The sequence below is a fragment of the Triticum aestivum genome, chromosome 7A, assembly GCF_018294505.1.
Source record: "Triticum aestivum cultivar Chinese Spring chromosome 7A, IWGSC CS RefSeq v2.1, whole genome shotgun sequence".
Lineage (NCBI taxonomy): Eukaryota > Viridiplantae > Streptophyta > Magnoliopsida > Poales > Poaceae > Triticum > Triticum aestivum.
This window is the reverse complement of record NC_057812.1, coordinates 142,885,185-142,900,693: the sequence shown is the minus strand read 5'-3', so window position 1 is coordinate 142,900,693 and position 15,509 is coordinate 142,885,185. Positions and strand designations below refer to the sequence as shown.

Here is a 15,509-nt window from a genome sequence, read left to right as displayed (position 1 = left end):
TGCAAGGTAGCAAGCTTCGAGCATTTTATAGTACTTCCTCCGTGCACTCCTCACTATGCATAGGTAGCAAGACGTTTTGGATATTTTAATACTCCCTCCATTCTAAAATTCTTGTCTTACATTTGTCTAAATATGAATGTATCAAGTCATGTTTTAGTATAGATATATCCATATCTAGACAAATCTAAGACAAGAATTTTGGGACGAAGGGAGTATGAACTACACACGAATTAAATTGAGTGAATAAATACATTAAAACGTGTCCATATACACTGGATTTAGAATAAAAGTTAAAAACATCTTACAATAATGAACGGAGGGAGTATATACTATAGTGGCTCTCACTAACTTGGGTAGTGCGAAAGCCAGAGGAAACAATCCACTTTTGGGGCCATATCCTTTCCTTTTTCATATCTATACCTAATCTATATCTATATCTATATATTTTTTGCGATGTATCTATATCTATATCTAAACTATATCTATATCAACCTATATCTATATCTGACTATCTGTGTCTATATTTATTTATATATCATAAATTTTCGTCCATCGCATGAGTAGGATTTTCTTCGTATGTTGCCAACAACTGTATTTTATAAGCCTTGCCGATGCCTCCTTTGCCCATAGCTTTCCTGGGGTGGTCATAAATTGTATCAGCATGTACCAGCGATGCTTTGTTCTATGGGCCGCGTGATGATTTTATGACCCAAAGCCAGCCCATGCAGGTGCAACTCATGTGTTGCTTTACGGGTACGACAACTCGTGTGTTGAATTTCATATATATCGCTTTATGTCGTACATTTCAATAACCTAGTTATTAGAACATTTCAATTACCAAATCACTTTGTTACCATATGCATTTCAATATCGGATGCTTCACTATCAGATCAATTTGACAGCATATGAATTGCAGTACCAAATGCATTTTAATTACCATACCACTTTCAGTACCATATTCATTTCGATAACATGCACATGTTTCAATTTCAATACTACTTAAAAAAATATTTCAATAAAATTCAGTACCACATCCATTTCAGTACAGATGATAAATTTCAGTATAGTATGCAGTTCGATACCAGAGGCATTACAATAACAGATCACTTTGTTACCAGGTGCATTTCAATACCATATGCTTCACTATCAGATCACTTTCTTAGCATTTGCATTTCAACGCCAGATGCATTTCAGTTAGTAGGCCACTTGTTTTGAAATACCATAACCACTTTCAGTACCACATCCATTTCAATACCATTCATCTATCAGATTATTTTAGAAAATATATTGTTGCTATTTTTCTAGATATTTAAAATATATATAAAAAACATATATTTCAAAACATTGATTTTAATTATTTTAATATAGTTTTTAATTAATGTGACACAGAAATATGAAACTAAAATTTCAGTCGCAACTGTTAATGTGAAACTGAAATAGTGAAATTTAAATCACTTTGAAATGTATTCAAAGTTGAGCTTGTTCAAAAGGTCTTGTCACCAGGAATTCAAATATATATAATATAAAAAATGAATTTTGGTTTGGAAGCTATGAATGATTTAAAATATCACTTGAAAATAAAAGCGTTGTTTTATGTATGGGGAGAGGAAGAATAGAAAGCATGCATGCAACTTCCTTGCCTACACCTCTCTTTCCAAACGTGGATCCTCATCTAATTGTTTTCCCCTCCCCGTGTTGGATTTCTTCACACGGGCAGCAAGGTGGAGAGACGAGAAGGAATTAGGGAAACTCGAACGTGGATCACCGGGCGGTTTGGGCATTTTTCGCCATTCAGCAACGGTTATCAAAATCGTCTGGATCGGCCTGGATGTCTGAATTCCCGCAAACTAGCATCAAACCTGGAGAGGTTTGGAGGAGTCCGGACGTCCGTCGTGTCGTACTCCGACACCGCCTACCCACCAAAATAGCCCACCTAGAGCCCTTTTTTCGCACCCCCTGGTGCTTCTTATCCGCACCCTCGGGGACCGACGCTGCCGCTGTACCACCCCGGCCACCGCCAATGCCTTGTCGGACCTCCCCCGCTCCAACCTGACACTTGACACTTGATGATTATTATAACTTTTTTTTAGAGAAAACGCAAGAAGAGCTTGCATTTCATTGCTTTGGAAAGAAAGGAAGCTTCGGTTACAATCCTCCTAGGAGGGAATTACAGTGCCTGGGGGCATATCAGTGCATGTCCCAGGTTTGCGGCAAGATGGCACGAAGCCCTAGGGCGCCGGCTCTGGCCCAGAGGGCGGCCTCGTCTTTGATCTTCGTGAGCAGGTCGGACATCGAGGGCTGGCCTCTGTTGAAGACGCAGTCGTTGCGGTGCTTCCATATCATCCATGGGATGAGGAGGGTCGCGGAGGCGAGGCCCTTGCGCATGGGCATTGGGGTGTCATGTCGCGTCGTGCGCCACCAGTCGTTGAGGGAGATCTCTCTGTCGGGCGGGGCGCAGGGGAGTCTGAGCCAGTGCAGTACCTCATGCCAGATTTGCCTGGCGAAGGGGCAGGCGAGGGTGAGGTGGTGCATGGTCTCGGGGGCCTGGTCGCAGAGAAGGCATCGTGCGGGGTGCTGCAGGCCGCGGCGGGCGAGGCGGTCGGCTGTCCAACACCGGTCCAGGCGGGCGAGCCAGTGGAAGAAACGGACGCGCGGGGGTGCCCAGTTCTTCCAGGTGAGCTTCCATGATTATTATAACTAACATTGTTTGGCGCTGGATTATTCTTGCAGCGGGGGAGACAGAGCTGGCCAAAGTCACCAAGCATGAGATTAAAAAGGCTGAAATGAATGTGAGAAAAAGTATGATCACACGCAGAGCTTCAGTATATAGAGTTGATGCAAAGTCTGGTGTACCATGCTCCTGCTCTTTCTGTGAAGTATTGGTTGCCTGGAAAGCAGCCAAAAGGCCTTCAAAGGCATTCACATGGAGTTACACCTATCGCTTTGGATTGTTAGAGCTCCTCTTTGGCTCTTAACCAACTCGGTTATCATCTACCATAATCAACATTGGTGTTGTCACCGGGGTTACTGCTTATGCAGTGCATGCGCCTTTGTGTAAGTTCCGTTATGAAGAAATACGTGAAATGAAATTTCGGTCGAATGTTGCTGGGCTGGAATTATCTGTCTCTGAAAGCTAATGGGAGAGAGCCTGGAGTATGTGGAGTTGACTGCATCAGATGTGCATCACGCTTGAGTTCGTGACATTAAACCTGATAAGATCTTGTGATTTCGTGGTTACTGTCTATGCTGTGCACATTCCACATCCAGAAATGTTTGGCAAAACCATGGACCTCCACGGATCTCTATGTTTGTTCCGGATATCTGCCGCTATGCCGGTTTGTTCAGACGCCGCCATTTTATCCATTCAACTTTAAACAATCTACCCCACCCGTAAATTCAGGTGCTGCTATTCTATCTGCTCAATCTTTCTTTTGTAACGTTCAGTCTTTATCAAATGTTTCAAATATTCTCACCCAAGATGGATGGGTACGGCAAATCACATCTTACAGTCTCTGTCCTCTCTTACGTGTGCAGACAGAAATTTACATACTTCTTATTTGCAGTACATTAGTATTTTGTATGGTAGATTCACAAGGTACAAGCTGCACATTCAGCACAACATCAGATATCATGGCACGGTTGTTTCGTTCTCACTTGTCACTGTTTTGGTTGTTGTTCTACTTCTTTGGTGCGTCTGCATGGTTCCAGTTGGCATGGGCAAAGGAAGTATAACTCCTTCCACCGGCCACATCTTCTTCACGTATCTGGCTGCTAATTTCTTTCAGGTCATCTTCTGTGAGCTTTATCTTTAAGGAGTCAATGTTGGAGTCCAGATTCTTGATCTTGGTTGTCCCTGAGAAATTACAGAGCATATTTGTCAGTTATCAAATGCCAATCTACTGGAAAAATGAGCTTGATTACTGATGCACTGGTTTGGATCTTGGAAGCGACAACAAACGCAAGAGTTTTCTTTGTGGATAAATTAGGCCATTTTCGGAGGCGTCAAAATTGTTCATGGTTCAAAATCAACACCACGGCACAAACTGTAGAGCAAACAACCACAATGATATGTTCGCCTGCCTTGTTTCACGGCCAAATAAAGCTGGATAAGTTTCTCAAAGAGGAAACTGCACCAATACACAACATTTACCTGGTATGGGAACCACATCACCCCCTTGATGCAGAACCCAAGTTAAAGCTAGCTGAGCAGGACTGCACTGGTGCTTCCTAGCCAGTTCCTCCATCTTCAGATAAAGATGCTTGTTCTTCTCCAGATTTTCTGCTGAAAACCGTGGGTGCCCTTTCTGCGAAAAAGATACATCAAAGGGTTGAAGCAAGCCCAAGCAACTGAAAATAATTGACTACTGCAGATGAAGCAACTGACTGTCTCGGTACCATATTGGATTCATCAGAGACTTGTTCCGTGACTCCTCTTCCGCCGAAGAACCCGCGGCCGATCGGGCTGTAAGGAACAATTCCAATCCCCAGTTCTCTGGGGTCCACAGACAAAGCAGAAGAATCAGTTCCTTTATTACATGATCAGTAACTCGGGACTATCTATTATGAAAGTGGAATTTGTGATGAAGGAAATTCGCCTGCAGAGCGGCACAATGTCGGGCTCGATGTCGCGAGCCCACAGCAACCACTCCATCTGCACCGCGGAGATCGGGTGCACGGCATGAGCACGCCTGATGGTGTCGGGGCTCGCCTCCGACAGCCCAATGTACCTGACCTTCCCCTCCTCCACCAGCTTCTTGAGCTCACCTATCTGCAGAAGAAGCACGTCTCAGCATAGCAATTGCAGTGAGCAACCACACCAGTGAAAACACTCATGCATTGTACAGTTATTAACAGGATGAAGGGACTGATGAGGAGACAGGATGAGGGGACTGATCAAGAGACCGTGTCCTCGATGGGGGTGGTGGTGTCGATCCGGTGCTGGTAGTAGAGGTCGATGTAGTCGACGCCGAGGCGGTGCAGGCTGGCCTCGCAGGCTTCGCGCACATACTCCGGCCGGCCGCACAAGCTGGTGCCCCCGGCCTGCAGCTGGATCCCGAACTTGGTGGCCACCTGCACCTGCTCCCTCGGCAGCTGCTTCAGCGCCTGTTCAAGACTTGCCCTTAGTCAGTTAAGTCCCTCTCCTTTACAAAGGAAAAAATCAATGAAGCGACGGGCACGAAGAGACCATACCTTGCCGAGGAGTACCTCGTTGGCGTGGGGCCCGTAGAAGTCGGAGGTGTCGAAGAAGGTGACGCCGCGGCGGAAGGCGTGCGCGATGACGGCGGCGCCGGCGTCGTCGTCGAGCGGGGAGTTGTACGAGCCCGTCAGGCCCATGCACCCCAGCCCCAGCTTAGACACCTTTGTTACGTTGTTGGATCGTTCGGTTCAGTACGTGCTGGCGAGACCGACAAGAGGAGAAGATGACTGATCGGCAGACTCACCTCCAGTCCCTGGGCGCCGAGACCGACGCGAGGAATCACTGGGGTTCTCTCCATCGCGCCGACGAGCGAGCTCACTGGCGGGGACGACATAAACGGATGAGCAGTCGTGAATGTTGCCGGAACTTGCAGGACAGCAGCAGCGAGTGAGTAGACGAGTGGTTCGGTGAGCATAGATGGTTAGCTAAACTTCCGAGTGTTTTATAGAGGGCTCGTCAACTTGGATACGAAGTACTCCCTCCACGTTTAAAAACAGTCCTATACGTTTTTATCAACCCAGATGATGTAAAGTTTGATCAAGTTTATACACAAAATTATCAACAACGTGAACCCGGTCTAATTTCCTTCATAAGAAACTCTCCAAACATCATTATATGCGTTTTTGTTTATAATATTATTTGTTTATACTGAAAAACAAATACTCCATACCATATTATCTGCTTATTACTTACTGCAACTAGCAAAGCTAGCGAGATTGATAACCTCACTAGGACCGTTGGTGGCACATGCAAGTTTTTTTTTAATTATTGCAACACTACTTGAAGAAGACTTAGGTGCTGCCTGTTGATACTTTGGTTCTCAAATGAAAGAAAAGTTACCGCTTGCTACAAACTCTTACTATTCAAATCACAACAACCGGCTACCAATTAAATTTTGGAGTTGGCAAATAACCTCCTTTCCATTGCCTGTCGGGTATGTAACTTAATTACTTAAATACTCTTAGGTGATGTTATGCTCTTCTTTTTTGGAGAGAAACAACAGGACTGTGCCACGTATTTTTATTGATTTTCAGATAATAAAAAGTACAAAAGAGAAGTCTTGAAACCAAAGACTGCAAAACTAAAACAAAACGACAACAAAGAAACAAAGGAAGGAGCTATAGAGGCAGAAGTTACAACAACCATGTAAACGGCTGTGGCCTGAATATCCGTTTCGTTCGTCCGTTTACACGGAATGACATGTCGCGGTTGCTAATACGTTTTTGAATGCCATTCCTAGCATCCGTGGCACGTATTGGCTTGTGTTAATAAGAAGTCATCTTCTCTCCGTACTCTTTGAACGACATGTCGCTGCGGGGAGGGAGAGGAAAGACGTGGGTGCTCACGGCGCGTCGAATGAAGGGATCGGCTGCTTGGGGGAGGCTCTGGAGTCGTCGGGTTGGCGGTCGCGATCTCCGGCGCCCGAGCTTGAAGACGACGACAGTGAGGACGTTTGAGGGCGTCCAGCGGTGCGTGGCTCGACGTAGAGGACGAGGGCGTCGAGGCGAAGCTCATGGGCATGTCGAGGGGACGAGGGGGAGGCGGTGGGTACGGCAACGACGATGTCACGTTTATGGTGGTCTCGGCCATGGCGGGGATCGAACGAGGAGGAGCCAGGGGGAGCGGTGGGGGACGTCTGCTCGATCCAGACGTCTTCCGCGAGCTTGTCCTGCTCACCAGCGCAGCAGGGAGGCAGGGAGGTGGTGTGGCGTGCGGGCGGGCGTGCGCTGTCTCGCCTCTGTCAGTAGGCAAAGGTTGAAGACGACTGGCAAGTGGAGGTGGGCTGGGCCAGGCAAGTTTCCTTTCCTTCTGCCTTTCTCTTTTATTTTACTATTTTCTAATTTTTTCTCTTATGTTTTGATTTAGTAGAAATACTAAATCATTTTTCTTGCTTCTAAAAATTATTTTGTGGACTAGTGGAATAATTCCAAAGCCCCGCGATAAATTTCATAATTATTGGAGCATTTAAAATATTTATAGCATTTAATTGCCCCAATAATACAATATGAGTTAATTTAAAAATCCAGAAATGTTCTAGAAATGTGTGCATCATTTTTGGCAGAAGTTTTCACCCATTTCAAAAATGATGAACTTTTCTGAAGGGCATTTTCGGTTCATTCAGTTGAACCTAGTTGGAAAATTATCTGCTAGGGTTTTGATCATCCCCATTTCAACATTCATTTGAATTTCAACATGATGCACGCATGATTATGCAATGACAAGCAATGACTAAGCTAGGACGATAGGTTAGTGCTCAGCCGTATTTGGTTCTGATTTGGATCGTTAGATGTCATTTTTTGACGGCTGAGATGTTTTGTTACTGCACCGTGTGGTGCTGCTTTTATATAGGTAGAAGTTCCACTGTTTTCTATGTTTAGTGATTTTCATCAGTGAAGCTGCTCAGGTTTGACTCGAGCTAAAGAATAACCCCTGGTGCAAACGATGATGTGAAGTTATTACAAGTTGTGCAGACATAAAAAGCGCATAAAAAGCACCATAGGTACCAAGCATGCCAACAATACGAATGACAATCATGTTATTCAGGATGAAACATGTTCTTACGGATGCAGTCATATAATAGATCTTGTTTACAGATGGCAAATGATAACCGAGGCCCATTTTTGAAGACATCCACAGGGGAAACAACAATGCAGTCACTGTCGAAATGCCTCTTGTTGCTTCAATCAACGGACCTGTCAGAACAACGAAAAAAGCTGTGTAAGTATTGATTTTAAAACACTTGCTCTATAAATTACTAGGTGTGACTACTCTGGATTAAACGAATTGGCATTTCTTTGCACCAGGAAGAAGACATTTGATTCATGGTAAATGGTAAAGAAAACAAGAACCAAGAACAACGACCAGTTTTTTCATTTAAAACAACAGAGAAACCAACACTTCGATTGGGATTAGTCCTTTGACAATATAATATAAATTCATGGTAAAGATTCAGCCATCATGTTCCACAAATTTCCTGATACAGGCCAAATACTAATAACAATTGGAAGATCCAAACTATGTAGCATTAGGACTTACCACAATGGCATTACCATATAGTTTTCCTACTGCAGTTTGGCAAGACAGAGTAACTGAACCAGTTTTTGTCAATGTATTTTAACCACACGTCCGCACCAACAGGTAGAAAGGATAAACCTCAATGCATATAATAAATGAATAGATATATATTAAAGATTCTGGACCTCGCATTCTGCAACTTCTTTACTAAACCCTTCTACTACTAAGTCTACTATTATATGTTCCTGTAAACCATGCTCAATGAATAAGCATCACTTGTCATTGCTCAGATAGCTTACAACATCACACTTGGAATTATGGTACGAAGTTAACTCCTTTACTGAAAAATGAAACTGTGATTCAATATAATAGGTTCGCATAATCGGTGAGCTCACAATCGGACAGAGTTATCTCCATATAGCATCTCAGGGATCGAAACTATCACCATACTACACATTGGACTTCAAGCATGATAACTGAGGCCCATAAAAACTAGAGAACCAGATTAAGCTTCTAGCATGAAAGCTACATGTATGGGCTCAAAACTATCACCATACTACACATTGGACTTTGCTGATGTTGTTTCAATAAACTACACTGGGTCTAGCTATTCTATAACAAGACATCACTTTTAAGGTCCTCTTGTAGTACGCAACATAACCTAACTGCTTTGTCCTAGGTGAGGTGATGAATATGATGTGCAGCATTAACGCAACTGAGAAGTGAATGTTCAACTGAATCTATGCAACTAAAGTATTAGTGAGATATCAACTTTTACTGTTGGTATGCAAGATCAAACTTTTTTTTCTAGCATGATGCAAGATCAAACTCTAAAATCACTAGTTTGGAGAACGTAATTAGATCTGGAAGAAACAAGGTTACCACAAAAATGAACAAGTGCTTACACATAAATCATTACTGACTAAACGTCAGCCTCAGCCTGGCACCCAAAGCCTTCTGCTAGTCTTGGCTTCTTGCGCTCTCGTTCGCCTTCATAAGGGACTTGAAACTGTCCATCAGTAGCAGGCTTATTGTGATCAAACATCAACTTAATCAGAAGAAGTAAGTATAACAACCGAGCAAATCAAATGCAATCTAATAAGTTCTGCCAGGACCAAATCAGTATTTTTCAACATATGAAATTTCAAAAAACTTTAATTACCGTCAGTATCTCATCATCTTCATCTTCACGGTCCTCCTCATCTTCATCCACCTCGTCGTCTTCATCTTCATCCACCACGTCCTCCTCATCTTCATCCACCACGCCCTCCTCATCTTCATCCTCTTCCTCGTCCTTGGCCTTGCCTTCGTTGGGGAATGCTCCAATGGCACCAGAATACTTGGACTGTTCCAGAGCCTGAATACGTATTACAGGGTTGTATGTTAATATTTTTTATTCCAGAGTCCAGACTCTGAATAAACGAGTGACCAATTTCAGACACCGGCCTCCACCACATGATTGCCTTCTGTCCTCAACACGGCGCCATCTGGTCATCCCCTCCAACAGAACCCTCTCCCTCGGCTCACAGCCGAGGTCACCATCTTATCCAGCGGCTACCTCTGCCGCATACACGCCGATGTTGGAACGGCCCACTACCTCAGTCTACCACCACCAGAACTTTAAGACTAGGCATCCGGTTAACCCCTAACACTAATCACTACCCTAGCCACCGACTGGTCACTGATTTCCCCAAACAGACTCGTCGACCGAAGGATCAAATCGGATGAACCAAATCTTACCCCAAACAGGAAGAGCAGAAATTGGACGCACCTTAGTGAAGGCTTCCATCTGTACCTCGTACGAGCAATTGACAACTTTGGCCAACGCGGCCGTGACGCCCTCGAGGTCGTAGTCGCGGAACAGGCTAATAGCGTACGCAGGAAACGGCTTCATCTGTCCGGCAACGGTAAGGATGGAATCCGTGGCACCGCCGTTGCTTTCGCCTGGTTGGCTGCCTGCCATGCTTGCCTTGGATCGGCGGCGGCGGATGCGTCGGCGGCGAAGAGGAGGGGATGAGGCGTGGCTAGGGTTTGCTAATTTTTTTAGGGGTGTTAGCAAGTTTTATTACTCAAACTCCAAATGGAGAGGGATACAAAAAGGATCATGTGGGCTCAACAACCACACGTGTCTTTCCTGAACAAAAGAGTTCAAAAACTTGACTAACCTATTGGCGTCTATATTTGAGGAACTCCCTTCAAAAGTAAAAGAACAATTAAAATATAAAGCTCTTGTCTTAATCTCTCTAATGATAGTACCGTAGCCACCCTTCATACCTCTTTCAATATCGCTAATAACTTGCTTCGAGTCCGAGGCAACTATGAAACTGTTTATCTGCAGATCCTCTGCCAACGCCAGTGCTTCACGACATGCTATAGCTCAAGAGTAGGCACATCAGCAACGCCATGAATTACTAGTGAGGAGCTTCCATATATGTCCCTTGTTCATCTCTACAGACAGCAGCATCATCTCTTGTACTTTGGTTCCTAGACAGACTAACGTCAACATGAATTTTGGTGTACCCAGCAGGAAGCGCCTTTGGCCTAGTAGCCCTTACTTCTCGCGGAGCCGGTGTTTTGGCAATCTTCTTTGGCAGCATCTCCAGGTCCTCAATGAACCTGAGTATGAATTGATGTGTAGCAGCCAGGCTTTGAAATATCTCCTCGTGTATGGCTTTCCTCCTAGCCCACCAAATCGCTCATAAGGTCACAGCAAGCCTAACAAAGCCAGTATGAGATAATGTATCAATCATCGAGAATATCCATTGTTTGGCGCTGGGCTCCGTGGTCGCACAAAGATGTTCTGCCAGTTCGCCATCCACCAGGGCCCAAATGCACCCAACCATGGAGCACTCAAGTAAAGAATGCCGCCATGAATCCTGATACGTCCATTTTGCATCATACTTTTATATCGATATTTATTGCATTATGGGCTATTATTATTACACATTATGTCACAATACTTATGCCTATTCTCTCTTTTTTAGAACGAAGACGCCAGAGGCGTCCGGCTTTAAATTAATAAAGCCCACATAAGGCAGCATCCAACAGGTTCAACACATAACAACAAAGATAAAACAGCCGTAGCCAAGGTACGATACATGGTACCGGCCGAAGCCTGCAAGAGGAGATAAGCAACATAGAGCAATGTGCTGGTCCAAAAGATCAGAGCCTACGGCAGGCTAGTGGCGGGCATCAATCTGGATCGTCCGAATCCGCTCCATCGCCTCCGACATCCGATCCGCATCACGCCGTTTCCCCAACGGCGTCCATGTCTGAAGAAATAAGTGGCATTTGAAAATAATGTCAGCCGGGTGAGAAGGAAATTTGTGCTCGATAGTCATGTTATTGCGGGTGGTCCAAATGGACCACAACAAGGCTCCCATGCAGCGCCATAAGACACGGCCAAAACCACCCCTAAAAGCAGCTAGTAAAGCGCGCAGGTCCGAGGTAGAGCGAGGATCCCAGGTCTGCCCGAACGCCTCCCTAACCGCACTCCAAGCAAAGCGAGCAAGGTGACAGTTAAAAAATATGTGGTTGGCATCTTCATGTTGGCCACATAGCACGCAAGAGCCATCAGAGGGCCCATTCCTACGAGTGATATTATTGGAGGAGGGGAGGCGATCGCGAAACATCTGCCACACGAAGGTTTTGATTTTTAAGGGAATGGCAGCTTTCCATAGCCCCCTAGCTATGTCCAGGGTCGGTCCCTTGGTCAGTTTGTTGTACAAGGATTGGACAGAAAACTTTCCCAAGCGCGAGAGAGCCCAGGAGACCGAGTCGGCCTCAGGACGAAGGTTCACTCCCGCCAGATCAGCTACAAGCCCGTCCCAACAGGCTCGTTCGTTATCAAGCAGGGGTCTTTTGAAAGAGACCGCAGGCGGATTGGTACGCAACGCATCTGCCACTAGGATATCCACGTTAGTAGCAAGCCGATATGCTAAGAAATGGCTTTTCCACAAGGGTTCCGAGCCAAACCAGTGGTCCAACCAAAACCATGTTGAGGACCCATTGTTGACACAAAACTTGGCTCCTAAGGTGAATGCCGGCATAACTTTCTGGATCCCATTCCAAAAAGTTGATCCCTTAGCTTTGGAGGTAAGGAAATTCCCATCTGGGAAGTATTTGGCGCGAAAAACATCCACCCAGAGCCCTTGCTCATTTTGGGAGAGTTTCCAAATCCACTTGGTTAAGAGAGCGACATTCATTAGCTTCGAATTAAGAATCCCAAGACCTCCAAATTTCTTAGGGCGACAGAGCGCGGCCCATTTGATTAGGTGGTACTTCTTTTTGATCCCCGTTACTTCCCAAAAGAACTTGGATTGGGGCGTATCAAGCCTGGCATGAACCCCATCAGCCAGCAAAAGCATGCCCATCGTGAACAGAGGAAGGGAAGACAGGCTAGAGTTAGTTAGAATTAATCTGGCCGCCGAGGAGAGGAAACGACCACGCTAGGGGCTAACTCTATTTGCCACCTTGCCATACAAGGTTCCCATTCCAGAATGGAGATGTGTTTATCTGAGATAGGCAGGCCCAAATACTTAATTGGAAAGCTCCCTAGCTTACAATTAAGTAAATTGGCTGCATGAGAAGCGAGCGGAGGATCCATCCCAATGGCTATTACCTCGCTCTTAAGGAAATTGATCTTAAGACCAGAGATGATTTCGAAAGCGATGAGAATAAGTTTGACCGAAGCTACGCTATGATCGTCAGGCTCAAAGAGCAGCAAGGTGTCGTCCGCATATTGGAGGTGGGTGAGACCACCCGGAATGAGGTGAGAGACCACTCCGCGTATGTGACCAGCGTCCTTAGCCTTATGGATCATGGCTGATAAGGCGTCCGCAACAAAGTTGAAAATCAGGGGCGAGGAGGGATCCCCTTGCCTGAGACCTCTTTTGTTGCGGAAGAAGTTCCCAACCTCTCCGTTGATCGACACCGCGGTCTGGCCACCCGAGACCAAATGCATGATGCGGTGGACAAAGCCTGACTCGAATCCCTTCCGAGTCAACACCTCGCGGATGAACTCCCAGTTCACGCGATCATATGCTTTCTCAAAGTCAAGCTTTAGGAGCACGGCCTATTGCCCGGTGCGTTTAAGCTCATGGATAGTCTCCTGCAACACTATCGGCCCTTCGAGAATGTTGCGGCCTTTGAGAAAGCCAGACTGACTACGGTTTATAACGCGCTGCGCGACCGGAGCAAGTCTGGTCGCATACGCCTTTGAGCAAATCTTGAAAGGTACGTTAATGAGAGTGATAGGACGGTATTGCTTGATAGTGTCGGCCCCTTTGACTTTGGGAATAAGGCTAATCACGCCATAGTTAAGGCGCGAAACATCTACCGTACCTAGCGCAAAACCATTGATAATCCCGTAGAAAAGGTCTTTAAACATCGGCCAGAAGCGTCGGAAAAACGCGACCGGCCAGCCGTCCGGGCCAGGCGCCGTGTCAATCTTCATTGCACCCACGGCTTCGTCGATCTCCTCCGTGGAGAAAGTCAAAGCCAAGAGGTCATTTTCGACTTGAGACACGCGGCCCTCTTCCCCCCAGAAGTCTGCCCGGAGCTGGAGGCGCTTTTCCTCATCTGTTCCCAACAGATTAAGAAAGAAGTCATAGATATGTGCCACGATGTCAGCCTGACTAACCAAAATCCCTTGATCAGATTGAAGTCTCAAAATCGAGCACTTCCGTTTACGACCGTTGGCATAGGCGTGGAAATATCCCGTATTCGCATCGCCCTTGGTAACCCACTTGACGCCGCCCCGACGGTGCCAATATTCCTCCTCCTCCCTAAGAATGGCGAGCACCTGGTTCTCGAGAGTGTAACGGTGGGCCCATTCGGCTTCCAGGAAGGGTCTGGAGTCAGCTTGTTCGTCGAGGGCTTTGATTTCAGCAATCATAGCTTCCCGAGCGTGCTTCGCTTCGCTCCCGTGGTTTGCACCCCACCCATGGAGGAAACCCTGCAGGGTCGCAGCCGCCGCGATCCAAGTGTCCAAAGGACCCCTAGAGCAGCCGACCGCTGCTCTGGCCCGCTCCCAGCGCGCCATGAGCAAGGGCTCGAAGCCCTCTATCTCAAACCACCCAGTTTCAAAGAAGAAACGGGGGCCGTGCTTGATCCGGTCCTCCCCCGAGGCTAGGATCAGTGGCACATGATCCGACCCAATACGCGTTTCCGCAACCAGCGTACACATGGGGAATAACACTTCCCAGTCGGAGGATACAAACACCCGGTCCAGAACACTGCGCACCGGCGACAGTTGCTTGTTGGTCCACGTGAATCTAGCACCAGTCCTAGCAATCTCCCGCAGGGCGCATGATGCAATCGTATTATTGAACAAGTTAACTCTAGGCCAGTCAATGTTAGGGTTATTCTTATCCGCTCTCGAATGGATAAGGTTAAAATCACCCCCAAGGACAATGGGGATGTTGGCGCCTTGCTTAGCCCCAACCAAGCTTTGGATTTCTCCCAAGAAATCAGCCGCCCTAGAGTGGTCAGCCGGGCCGTAGGCGCAAACAATTGCCCAAGTAGCAAGCGAGATCCTGTGTTTAATCGTGACAGAAATGAAGAACGCGCCCACATCCCAGCTTACAACATCGCATACATCACTGTTACATCCCAAAAGGAGACCACCAGAATGGCCTACAGACGGCACCCAGCCCCAGACAAAACGATGGAGAGGATCGTAGGCAGCCAAATCTCTATACGTGAAATCAGCTTTAATCGTCTCCTGGAGCGCAACCACGTCAATGCGCTCCCTAGCAATGTATTCTTTAAGCTGGATCCGATGACCAGCGTGGCCGCAACCCCAAATGTTCCAAAAAAGGTAGCGCATCTAAATAATACGGTTGCGGAGGTGCACCCCCCTGGATGTCACCGGTTTTGCCACGCGTTTTTTTAGCCGGGGCACGGCTTGTCGAGGGGATAGCCTCCACCTCCATGGCGTCAGCGCTCCCACTCGCCACCACAGCAGACCCATCAGGGTCGGAGCCGACCAACGCCGTGGCAGAGGCCTCCCTGGCCTTAGCCAACGCGGCAGCTAAGGCCAAAGCCGCTTGGGCATCTTTGCAAGCACAAATCAACGAAACTAACTCGCCGCTCTCCGCACCTACTTTAAAACCGCTGTCGTCTAGGATCAAGACAAGTTCCGGGTCCGTAAAGGCATTCAGAATCTTAAAGGAGGGTGGGGGATTACCTGAGGTTTCGAGATTCTTCTCTGCAAGACGAAGTTGTGCATTCTCCATGGAGGAAAGCTCACCCAACTGGGCCTTGGCCCGAGCACTTGGTGCACGCTGGGACACTA

General features: G+C 46.6%; 2 protein-coding genes across 3 annotated transcripts; both read right to left on the bottom strand.

Annotated features, from left to right (window-relative positions):
* Positions 1 to 3,677: 3,677 nt before the first annotated feature.
* LOC123151920 (probable aldo-keto reductase 1) lies at positions 3,678 to 5,495 on the bottom strand. Its single transcript, XM_044571551.1, has 7 exons — positions 5,442 to 5,495; positions 5,191 to 5,358; positions 4,903 to 5,103; positions 4,596 to 4,768; positions 4,396 to 4,492; positions 4,151 to 4,304; positions 3,678 to 3,853 (listed from the first exon to the last, which is right to left on the bottom strand). Exons 1-7 carry the CDS (start codon positions 5,493 to 5,495, stop codon positions 3,678 to 3,680), a joined length of 1,023 nt encoding a protein of 340 aa, XP_044427486.1.
* A 2,203-nt stretch (positions 5,496 to 7,698) lies between these two features.
* Positions 7,699 to 10,292, bottom strand: LOC123152792 (nucleolin). Of its 2 annotated transcripts, none has more exons than XM_044572235.1 (4): positions 9,984 to 10,292; positions 9,375 to 9,569; positions 9,118 to 9,239; positions 7,699 to 7,890 (listed from the first exon to the last, which is right to left on the bottom strand). In XM_044572235.1, the coding sequence occupies exons 1-3, from the start codon at positions 10,173 to 10,175 to the stop codon at positions 9,135 to 9,137; spliced, it is 492 nt and encodes a 163-aa protein (XP_044428170.1). In that variant the 5' UTR covers positions 10,176 to 10,292; the 3' UTR covers positions 7,699 to 7,890; positions 9,118 to 9,134. The 2 variants fall into 2 exon arrangements, with proteins under 2 accessions (XP_044428170.1, XP_044428171.1); XM_044572236.1 differs by having other exon boundaries at positions 9,118 to 9,221; positions 9,984 to 10,288.
* Between the last annotated feature and the right edge of the window lie 5,217 nt (positions 10,293 to 15,509).

What these genes read in the sequence shown, in the direction of transcription:
- LOC123151920 (XM_044571551.1), bottom strand. Translation starts at nt 5,495, where the DNA reads ATGGAGAGAACCCCAGTGATTCCTCGCGTCGGTCTCGGCGCCCAGGGA. An exon ending in TCGGCGCCCAGGGACTGGAG is followed by an intron (nt 5,359 to 5,441) that starts GTGAGTCTGCCG and finishes AACGTAACAAAG; the next exon opens with GTGTCTAAGCTGGGGCTGGG. An exon ending in ACGAGGTACTCCTCGGCAAG is followed by an intron (nt 5,104 to 5,190) that starts GTATGGTCTCTT and finishes AGTCTTGAACAG; the next exon opens with GCGCTGAAGCAGCTGCCGAG.
- LOC123152792 (XM_044572235.1), bottom strand. Translation starts at nt 10,175, where the DNA reads ATGGCAGGCAGCCAACCAGGCGAAAGCAACGGCGGTGCCACGGATTCC. An exon ending in AGATGGAAGCCTTCACTAAG is followed by an intron (nt 9,570 to 9,983) that starts GTGCGTCCAATT and finishes ATACGTATTCAG; the next exon opens with GCTCTGGAACAGTCCAAGTA. An exon ending in AAGATGATGAGATACTGACG is followed by an intron (nt 9,240 to 9,374) that starts GTAATTAAAGTT and finishes GATCACAATAAG; the next exon opens with CCTGCTACTGATGGACAGTT.